Below are 10,968 nucleotides of genomic sequence, written 5' to 3'. Positions count from 1 at the left end.
AGGAATCGTTTGTATCTCCGCTGGTCGTTAGAGGTTGAGGCGCTCTGGCCGTCTAGACTCAAACAGCACAACAGTGCGGCTATAATTGATGTCAATAACTGTAGCGGGTGTGGATACATAAAAGGGAGGCGTAGTAATCATCGCTGATCTCGACAAAAGGCGGCGGGGCGGGCGGTGGGCTCGACGACGGGCGGCGGGGTAGGCGGCGACGGGGGCGGCGCTGGGCGGCGACAGGCGACGATGGGCGGCGATAGACGACGACGGGCGGCGGGCGGCGGGCTGGGCGGCGCTGGGCGGCGACGAGTGGCGGGCGGCGACGGGGGCGGCGGTGGTCCGCGGCGGGCGGCGAGGCCGACCGGCCATGGGGGAGGCGACGGGCGGGGCTCTGGCGGCGAGTGGGGCTCGAGAGAATAGAAGGGAGAATAGAATGAAACATTTTTTTGTGTAACCAGTGGCATTGGTGGGTAATTACCTACCAACTCCACGAGGAGGTTCAAAAGAGAGGTTTCTGGAGCAGCAAAAGAGGTGCTCCAAAACTCCACCTCCATTTGCACTACAGCTCCATGGAGTTGGCAACTCCATGGAGTTTTGGAGTTGGGATGTTTGGCTGAATTTTTTGATGGAGTTGCTGGAGTTTAGGAGTGGAGCCGTGCCAAACAGGACCTTAGTCCCGGTTGATCTTAAAACCGGGACGAGCATATTTTTGACTCGGAGTCCAATATTAACTGAGATAAGGAGCTGGATGGAATATCAGTTATAGGTCTGCAGTTGCAGCAGCAGCTGCACCTTCATCCAGAGTCATGGTCATGGCCGGCAGCTAGGGAGGAGGGAGCTGGACTGCCACAAATTTCCCGGGAGCCGCTAAACTCTGCTTGACGGCGCCGCGCGATGACTGCATCCACAAATTTTCCCGGCGCGCTTCTGTCATGTGTGTGTGGAGGGAGTCCGCCCATTTCGGCTCATTTTATTTTAGTGGGCCTGGTTTTGCAAGGGAGCACTGGGCCAGCTTGATTCATTCTTGGTGGCCCCTAAACGCTGATCCAACTCCTTTTAGGCAGCCCAATTACACTAGACTGACTTCAAGGCCTGACAAGACCTAACGTCGGCAAATTCGACAAGCCCAATTTTGTTTTTATTTCTTATCTTTGATGAGATCAAGTAAAACATGCCATCCACCTTTCAAGGAAAAAACGCTATACAACTTAAAATAAGGTCTTTAGAACACAATCTCGTTAGAAGTTTGGGTTTTTTTAGGTAAGGCGGTAGGCTATGGAGGATGAGGCGATAGCCGGTGAGAATGAACGGGGTGGGCAACTCACTTTGTTAAATTCCCATGGCAAATGTGGGGAAGCAGCGAATCCAGTAGATCAATGTACGAACGACTAATTTCAGACGCCTGTATTTAAACAAGAAGACAATTCCTTGAAAGAAGATTGGAGGGAGAAAAAGACCAGAAGAGGCAAAGATCAAACAACCGTTGCTTTGGACCAAGGGTGTGCCATTAGGTACAGCCAGGGGCCAAAATTTACCAGGTGCCCTCTACACTGGTAGAGCATTACACTATGAACACTGAACAGCAAGGTGGGAAAACTTCTTTTTTTTTTAAGGAATGTATACACCGTCCTCATCGAAACCAGTGACGTCACACCTCACATGGAGTACGTTCTCTCTCCCCGAAACGCACACAGGATTACAGGATGGCTGCTGGAACACAAACCGACGCGGGCGTTAGTTAATGCTCCCGCGAACCCGAACGGAAAAAGGCTCTTCTCCCGCGGGGATCGCCCCGTTCCGTTGCGTCTCTCCCCTCGCAGGCCCTTCGCGCCGCGCGCCGCCCGCCCGCAGCACCACCACCTGTTGCTAAGCTAAGCAAAGCAATGCTTGCGTAACCTCTCCCGCACAGCTGTCTCCAGCCTTTTTAACCCCGCCATGACAGCACGATTAGTTTACTCTCCCTCTAAACCTCAAACCACCCCGAAAGAAAGGAAAAAAGATCGGAGGAGGTAAAAGTATACGCAGGCAGGCAGGCCTGCGCGCGTACAAAGCGCTGAGAAACAAACAAAAAGGAAATCGGGGGAGTGCCTGCCGAGTAGAAAAGGAGGAGGAAACAGTTCGAGCTCGCCGCAGCGAGAAGCGACTCCCCCAGTCCCAGGCGACGAGCGTGCGAGGGGGTGGTGGGGTTGGGCATGGATAGCGAGATGGCGGAGGAGTCGGCGGCGCGCGGCGGGGCTGGACAGCTGGCGGCGGTGGCGGAGGAGGGTGAGGGCGGAGCGGTGGCGGGGGCTCATGCGCCGGCGCCGGCCGCGGCGGTCGGGTCCAGCAAGACCATGGAGCGCGTCGCGGCCGCGAAGAAGTTCATCGAGGACCACTACAAGGCGCAGATGAAGAACCTCCAGGAGCGCAAGGAGAGGTACTGGAACCCGAACCCCCACCTCAGAATTTCCTGATCAGAGGTCCTCGAGCTGGTGGAGTACGAGCGCGTGCGATTTGGATAGATCTCGCGTGGGGGCGGTCCGATTGGTCTCGAGCTGCGAGGTGAGGGGTTGGGGGTAGCTTCTGTATGCTTGGATTGCTGTGGGGATGCTGGGGGGTGAGGGTTTGAGCTGCGCGTTCAGCTGGATTGGCTGTGGTTCATAAGCTTTTCATGGTGCTTGGTTGTAGAATGTGGCTCTAGCTTCTACTGGTGCTGTGGTTTGGGGCTTGATTGGCGGTATGAATTCAGTGGATTGAGATTTTGTGCGTTGCTGCAGTGGAGCTTAAGTAGATTGTCGTTCTGTGGAGTCCAAGTTGCTTGGGCTTGATTTGGCTAGAATAATATGGTGGGTTTTGGAAGGCTTGCCATAATTGGAATAAAGTTGCGGACCGTTAATGGGAGCATGCAAAGAAATGAGGTTTGCGCTTATGGCCGCTTCCTCAGTTTCAGGGAGAGGGGACATGCGGCGCTAGAGTACAAGTTTCAGGGAGAGGGGACACGCGGCGCTAGACGTGTACTCTGACGTGCTATACGTTACCTTCCGATGGCATGCTAGCAATTGGTGCTGAAGATTGGACTTGATGATGTGAATTGTGAATAGGTCTTTGTGTGTGGCACGTGCTATACGTGCTTGGATTCCTGTAGAGATGCTGGGGATGAGGCTTTTAGCTGCGCAGTTGGCTGGATTGTTAAGTGAATCGAGGGGCCCGACCTGTGAAGAGAGAGTTTGGGGGTAGCCTGTATTTCTTATGCTTCTGTGGGGTGCTGAGGGATGATGATTTGAACTGTGCATTCAGCTGAATTAATTGTGGTTCAGAAGCCTTTCATGGTAATTGGTTGTAGAATGTGGCTCTAGCTTCTACCGCTGTAGTTTGGGGCGTGATTGGTGGGATGTTGTAGTATGTATTCAGTGGATTGAGCTGTTGTGCATTGCTGCAGCGGAGCTTAAGTAGATTGTCACTTTGCGGAGTCTGAATTGTTTGAGCTTGATTTGGCTAGAATCAACATGTTGGGTTTTGGAAGGCTTGCCATAATTGGGATAAAGTTGCAGGCTGTTAGTGGGAGCATGCAAAGAAATGAGGTTTGCGTTTATGGTCACTCCTCAGTTTCAGGAGGGAGGGGACACACGGCGCTTGACGTGTGCTCTGACATGATATACATTAGCTTTCTGTAGCATGCTGACAATTGGCGTTGGAGCCTTGGAGGCTGGACATGTGAATACGTCTTCATATGTGGCACGTGCTATATGTGCTTGGATTCCTGTGGAGATGCTGGGGGTGAGGCTTTTAGCTGCGCATTTGGCTGGATTTTAAGTGGATCCAGGGGTCTGGCCCGTGAGGAGAGAGTTTGGGGGTAGCCTGTATGCTTATGCTCCTTCGGGGGTGCTGGGGATTGAGGATTTGAACTGCGCATTCAGCTGGATTGGTTGTAGTTCAGAAGCCTTTCGTGGTACTTGGTTGTAGAATGTGGATCTAGGTTCTACTAGTGCTGTGCTTTGGGGTGTGATTGGTGGGATTTTGTAGTATGTATTCAGTGGATTGAGCTGTTGCGTGTTGCTGCAGCCTGCAGTGGAGCTTAAGTATATTGTTGCTTTGCGGAGTCCGAATTGTTTGAGCTTGATCAATATGGTGGGATTTGGAGGGTTTGCCATTATTGGAATAGAGTCGTGGGCTTTCGAGGGAGCATGCATAGAGACGAGGTTTGCGCATATCACTTCCTCACTTTCAGGGAGAATGGACACTGGTGCTTGACGTGTGCTTTGATGTATGTTAGCTTTCGGTGGCATGCTGACAATTGGTGTATGACATGTGGTGCCATTATTGGAATAAAGTTGCAGGCCGTTTGTGGGAACATGCTAAGAAATAGAATTTGCACTTATAGAAGAGCTTGAGGTGTGCTTTCAATGGCATGCTGACAACTGGTGTTGAACATGATATGGAATGGAAAAATTTGAAGTGATCTAACATTGGCAACAGGTAGTATCAAGTAAACATGTTGAGACGGATCCATGTGTCGTGCATGCACATGTTATTGTGTGTTACAAGTGAATTTCTTCCTCGACATATTTTCTTGCTGACGTCCTGTTACACGTTATTGTTGTGCCAGTCATGCTGTAGGAACACATTTAAAAGTCTGGCCGACACATACTTCAAATATGTAAAAGATCTAAATGAAACACAAACCTTATCCATCGAGTGCAAGCATCATCATGTTAACCCAAAGTCATCCATACTTCATTTCTGGTCACACCCTCCTTCATTCATCCATGCAACTACGTTTTGGAGTGCAAATCCCCTTCAATCAGTCACGGGAAACTAAGCAGCAGCTAATGTGGCAAGGCACAATCCATGCATTGCGTGACTCAATGCAGGCACTCTTCTAGTGGAGCCATGACTCAATCAAGTTAATGCATCTGTCATGTTCCATTCCATATATTGCGTCAAACTGGTTCTCAACAGAGAAATAATTGATTCGTGTAAATGAATGCAGGTTTCTTTTTTGAATTGTATGGGGAGATTCATTGTGCATCCTAAACTAAGAAGAGGATTCTAGAAAGTTGTAGGTTCATAGTGGAATCTAAAAGGAACTCTCTACAAGTTTAAAGTTAGGTTTATAATCTGGATGTGGAGTTATATTTTGGACCACCGGATGGTTATGGGAGAACACTAAATATTTTAGATGCTGCTGCACTCGCATTTACTAACTTTTGAACTCAACGTTGAGACTAGTATAGTCCAAGGACTGTTGTTTTAACACGCTTGTGTTAATGCTGTCTTCATCCTAGTCCCAATGGGTAAATTAAACAAACACTCAGTCCTAATGAGTCTTAGATTTGTCGTTGTACCAAATGAATCTTTCTCTCTCTCGTTATCCTTTTGTACCCTTACTTTTATGAACCATGCGTTCCTTTATTTTAGAATTCCATATTTCTCTATTACACGCCCATTAATGGTTATGTCTATACTTAAGGAATTTGGGCATATTGGTACCATTTGTGTCTGTAGGCGCTTGGTTTTGGAACAACAGCTAGCTTCTTCACAAGTTCCCAGGGAGGAGCAGCTAAACTTAATAAAGGATCTGGAGAGAAAGGAGACTGAATACATGAGACTCAAAAGACACAGAATTTGTGTGGATGACTTTGAGATGCTCACTATCATTGGAAGAGGTGCCTTTGGGGAGGTTTGCACATTCCGACATTCATATTTCTGCAAGCATGCTCATGATTTCTTTTCTGTAATTTTATCTTGAACAATTAGGCATGATAATCTTTATATGCTGCTGTGCCACTCAGCTACATGTAACAGTCTATAACCTCTCTGTAGTGCCTGGTGTTTACAATGCAACTTCTGTTTTTCATAGTATGACTCGTATTCCTTGCGCTGATAGCTTAAATTTGCTATCCTCACAGGTTCGACTATGTCGGGAAAAATCCTCTGGTAACATTTATGCAATGAAAAAGCTAAAGAAGTCTGAAATGCTTGTCAGGGGTCAGGTAATACAGAGGAAACTACATCACTTATTGTGGCTTTTCTTTTTCTTTGTTACCACAGATATGGTAATCAACTAATTACTATTTTTCTTATTTTGATATGCTGACACTAGTAAATTATCTGTGATATCAATAGCAATATCATCATGAGAACATGAACCCTTTGTTTAACTATTTGGAGGTTACTGGATTGGTTACATACTTTTTAGTGACAGACTGCTTTGTTATGGTTTCTTAGTTATATAACTGTGACAGAAAAATTATGTGTTCCAAAATTTACAAAAGGAAACTTACTAAAAGCATTATTTGGATAGAGTTGTTTTCAGTTTTTGTGGTCCCATTTTTGTGGTAGTAGACTTGGTATGTTATTTTCCAGCTTAAATTTTTTGTGTTTGTTATACCGTTTACTAAGGGGTACGGAGATCCAAAGCTACAAGGATATGTGTGTTCTACTGTTCTGAAGTCTGAACTTTATAACTGTTGACCACCAATTAGGCTTTTCTAAACTTTATTATATAATTGTTGACACCAATTTGGCTTACTTTATATGAGTTTCGTGATACAAAAGTGGTACAACTAGATTTGACTTTCAATATACATTCCCATTGTCATGTTTTTTTCCTACTTGTTAAGGATATTTTAAGGAAACTTTGTGGCAAAGTTCAATTTTAAAGACCATGCCAAGTCAAATTGCACCTTATAAAAATAGTGTAGTATTAAGTATGCTTAGTGGTTTCTTCTGTCCATTGTAGCTAATGTTTTCACGTTTGTAATTAGGTGGAACATGTTAGAGCTGAAAGAAACTTGCTGGCTGAAGTTGGTAGCCACTGTATTGTGAAACTATATTATTCTTTCCAAGATGCTGAGTACCTCTATCTTATCATGGAGTACCTTCCTGGAGGTGACATGATGAACCTCCTCATACGGGAGGATACTCTGAATGAAGATGTGGCTCGTTTCTACATTGCTGAGACTGTTCTTGCAATCGAATCCATTCATAAACATAACTACATTCACAGGTTACATGCTTCTTAATCTGATTTAAATGGTATCCAGTGTGCTCTGTATGTTTACTCATTTTTAAACATTTTTTTGGCTTATCATTGTTACAGGGATATAAAACCTGACAACCTACTCCTCGACAAGAATGGTCATATGAAATTGTCAGATTTTGGACTGTGCAAGCCAATTGATTGTTCAAAGTTGTCAACCTTGAATGAAGATGAACCAATGGCTGATGAAAACCTTAGGGAGTCCATGGACATTGATCATTCTTTCTCCGATACAGCAAATGGTAGGAGGTGGAGAAGTCCAAATGAACAGCTTCAGCACTGGCAGAAGAACAGGAGAAAACTGGTAGGCATGTCTTTATATTCAGTGCCTCTCTAGTTAAACTAGTTCTCATGATCATAAATTCTCAAAAGTTGTTTTCCATAATTTTTTTCACATGCTATGTGAATGTTCTTCAGGCATTCTCAACAGTTGGGACACCTGATTATATTGCTCCGGAGGTTCTACTAAAGAAGGGATATGGAGTTGAATGTGACTGGTATGAAGTTAATATATTCGCATTCTTAGTTGTCTCTTGTTTTCATCTTCCAAAACAAAAAAAAACTGAACTCTTATTTGAACTACTGTAATTTCATTGTTTATATTTATTATTGCATGCAGGTGGTCCCTTGGTGCAATCATGTATGAAATGCTTGTTGGCTATCCACCATTTTATTCAGATGATCCAATAACTACGTGCCGAAAGGTTTTAGTCTTGGCTTCCAAACAGTTTATCTTCATCTTACTTTCGTGGGGCATGTTGTCAGTTTTTCACATCGTAATAGTTTAGTTAGATTATTTAGTTGTTATTGCAGCTTTGTACAGAGCTTATAGTTAACTGGTGGGTTTTATGTTTTTACTGAACACTTTTTATATGTGATCTTTATTTATGTCTGCTGTGTTAGAACATAAATTTGTTTCATGGCTGGAACACCCTAATCAGATGTGGCACTGTGGCAAATAAAATAAAAAAGAGTTGCGGAACCGACACCAAATGGATTTCCTCAAGTTTGCTATAGTTTGCCAAATATTGAGAAAATTATGCTCAGAGAGTCAGAGTCTATGTATAACGAAGATGTTTAAAGCAAAGTTCCTTTTTCTTTGTTTTAAATTATTCATTGACTATGTATTTTAACTTTCTAGATTGTGCATTGGAGAAGCTATTTGAAATTTCCAGACAGTCCAAGTTTGTCACTTGAAGCAAAGGATCTCATCTGTCGGTTATTATGTGATGTTGATCACAGGATTGGCAGTGGAGGGGCAGATCAAATAAAGGTTTTTTATTTCTCATTATTAAGATCTAATACTTACTGTTGTTCATTTTGGATGATATGGCTCCCCTCTTTTTATATTTTTGTATGGTTATATTAATAATTTCTGTTATCCTTTTCATAGGCTCATCCTTGGTTTCAAGGAATAGAATGGGACAACTTGTATGAGATGGAGGCAGCTTTCAAGCCTCAAGTAAATGATGAGCTGGATACACAGAACTTCATGAAGTTTGAGGAAGTAAGCAAAATCCGTTTTCATTTGTTTGATGCATTTGTCATTCTTTAGACATTATCAAGCTGCACGAGGTTGAATGTGGTCTGGTTGTGCGTGGGCGTGTGCATGCGTGTGTGTGTGTGTGTGTGACACAAAGTGTGGATGTGTGCATGTGTGTGTTTGTTACACAAAGCATGCGCGCGCGCGCGTGTATGTGTTACACATAGCACGCGTGTGCATGTGTGTTACACAGAGCACGTGTGCACGTGTGTTTTAAGTGTGCCTTGGCTGAGGTCTTTATGCCCTCTCCCTTGTACCTTTTTTCCTTCTCCTTAATGAAATGATGGGCAGCTTTCCTGTGCGTTTGAGGGGGGAAAGCTGCATGGATTTATTTTATCTGCATTTGGTTTATTATTAATGAACTGCTTATGTTTTTCTATCACCAGTACATTATACTCAGCATTTACGTTCTTCGACTCTTTTCTGCAGTCTGACCCTGCTCCAGCAAGACCAGGTTCTGGGGCTTCAAGGAAGGTACGCACCATATACATAAATATGAAATTCAAAAAAGCTAACCTTAAACCACATTCATCATTGCATTCATGTCAAACACTATAATACCAATAATACATAGTTAATGTGTCCCTGTGTTTTATTTTGTTAAAGTTGTTCTTATAGTTAATGTGAAAAAAAAGGGGAAGTAAAAAAAATCCTCAGCAGTGTTCATATTCTGTAGAGTGATTCATTTATGACACAGTTCTTGAACTAGTTATTAGTGCTGTTATATTTGACAGACATTTTAGGATTGTTAAATTGTTTCAAAATACTTAAAGTGATGATGCTGGTGCACCCAAATTGAAATAGAATGTTTTGCAACTCGCATTATACCATATGGACAGTTGGCCTTTTTTATTGTCTGGGGTTCTAGCTTCTGGGATGGCACCTTTTGTTCATATCACTTTTCATATGTCCATGGGTATCCATAACTACATGCCATTATTTTTTTCTTCACTCCAAAATTCATTATTATTTTGGAATGTTGTTGCAGATGATGCTTAATTCTAAGGATCTTAGCTTTGTGGGTTATACATACAAGAATTTTGAAGCTGTGAAAGGTTTGCATCAATCCGCAGGTTTGTTAAGTATAGTGACAACTAAGAATGCCTTGTTAAATACACTGCTTGCAGTTGAACCGCATGATTATCTTTTTTATGCAAATGTCATTGTGGCCCTTGTCAGTTTCCTTTCTTACCTGCAAACCATGTATGCATGCAGATCTGCGGAGAAGCTCCTCATTTACAAGGCACTCCACTGGCTCCCCATCTGGTAGAGTATTTCATTCCGTGGCTAGTTCATTAAACCTCATATGAGTCATTGGTCCGTTCTTTATCTTGTTTGGATCCTTACATTCCCAGATTCAGCAGACATGGACTCATCAATGGAACAGGATGGAACGGACACCCACAGGCGCTCTAGTTCGTCCGGAGACCCTATGGTGCCATGATCTCCCCTGCGGTTTCCCTGAAGCACCCTGTCCTACAGCATCGGTGCCCCTTGATGATGTGGCTGCATCTGAAGAGACCTGCCTGCTTTTATTCAGGTCCCAGCCCTTGTAATCGTTGGCGAGCACCTTGCTGTACAAACTAGAGGTATCAGCGCAGTGTGTTTCCGGTGAGAACCGAGATGGGTAGGGTTTGGGTATTTGCTTCTTGACGCTGGCTGCCCAGGTTGGCATAGTATTAGATTGTTGCCTTCCTTGTGGCAGCTCTTGGCCCTTTTAACATATATGATAATGGAGGAAATGAAGAGGTGGTAAACTGTGTTAGGATAGCCATTGTGGTTGGTTGACCTGTGCTTGTTCTGTTTGATGCCCATCAGAGATCTTCGGTTGGAGCTTATCCGTGAGCTGTGGTGTCTTAAGCCTGAAAATGCCTAGTTTTGTTTTTCATTTGCAGGATGCCTTTGCCGTTTTGGAAATGCCAAAATTTGTCAGTTTCGGTGGAAATTGAACTGCTCCCTATGAAACTCCAGCACTCTAAATGGGGCCTGCGATATGGTGTTTGGACATGGTTCCATGCTCAGTGTAGCTAATATTTCAGGTCAGGTCACTGCGTATGTTTGAGACGAGCCAAGGGAATCTGTTGGATAAGTCTGGACGCGCGATGCAAATGACCGGTTCCTCCGTAGACAATTTGCCACCCACGCGGCTGGCCGGAGTCATGCCAGTTCAGCTAGGCCGTGCCCGTCAATCAGGGAATTCATGGGCTGCGGCGAGTCGTCGTCAAACCACAAACGTGGCCGGACAGTAGGGGACAGCAATGTGGCCACGAAAGATGTTAACACCTATCGTCTACGGCCACAAACCCTTCGTAATCACTCGCTCCGGCGTGGTCACCTGCACCTACATTTTTTACAGGCTGTGGAAATCCCCTGTCGTCAGGGACTCAGGGTCACCTTTGAACACTGTTAC

General features: G+C 44.5%; 1 protein-coding gene across 2 annotated transcripts; it reads left to right on the top strand.

Annotated features, from left to right (window-relative positions):
- Positions 1–1,892: 1,892 nt before the first annotated feature.
- LOC101779029 (serine/threonine-protein kinase 38-like) lies at positions 1,893–10,446 on the top strand. Of its 2 annotated transcripts, none has more exons than XM_022825377.1 (13): positions 1,893–2,410; positions 5,479–5,653; positions 5,883–5,966; positions 6,741–6,982; positions 7,076–7,319; positions 7,433–7,512; positions 7,635–7,719; positions 8,157–8,288; positions 8,409–8,522; positions 8,988–9,032; positions 9,547–9,631; positions 9,774–9,824; positions 9,923–10,446. In XM_022825377.1, the coding sequence occupies exons 1-13, from the start codon at positions 2,187–2,189 to the stop codon at positions 10,000–10,002; spliced, it is 1,641 nt and encodes a 546-aa protein (XP_022681112.1). In that variant the 5' UTR covers positions 1,893–2,186; the 3' UTR covers positions 10,003–10,446. The 2 variants fall into 2 exon arrangements, with proteins under 2 accessions (XP_022681112.1, XP_004960878.1); XM_004960821.4 differs by having other exon boundaries at positions 1,900–2,410; positions 9,914–10,446.
- Positions 10,447–10,968: the final 522 nt, after the last annotated feature.

Source organism: Setaria italica, chromosome III (assembly GCF_000263155.2).
Source record: "Setaria italica strain Yugu1 chromosome III, Setaria_italica_v2.0, whole genome shotgun sequence".
NCBI lineage: Eukaryota > Viridiplantae > Streptophyta > Magnoliopsida > Poales > Poaceae > Setaria > Setaria italica.
Note: the sequence above shows the minus strand (reverse complement) of the source record. Positions and strands in the feature narration are given on the sequence as shown.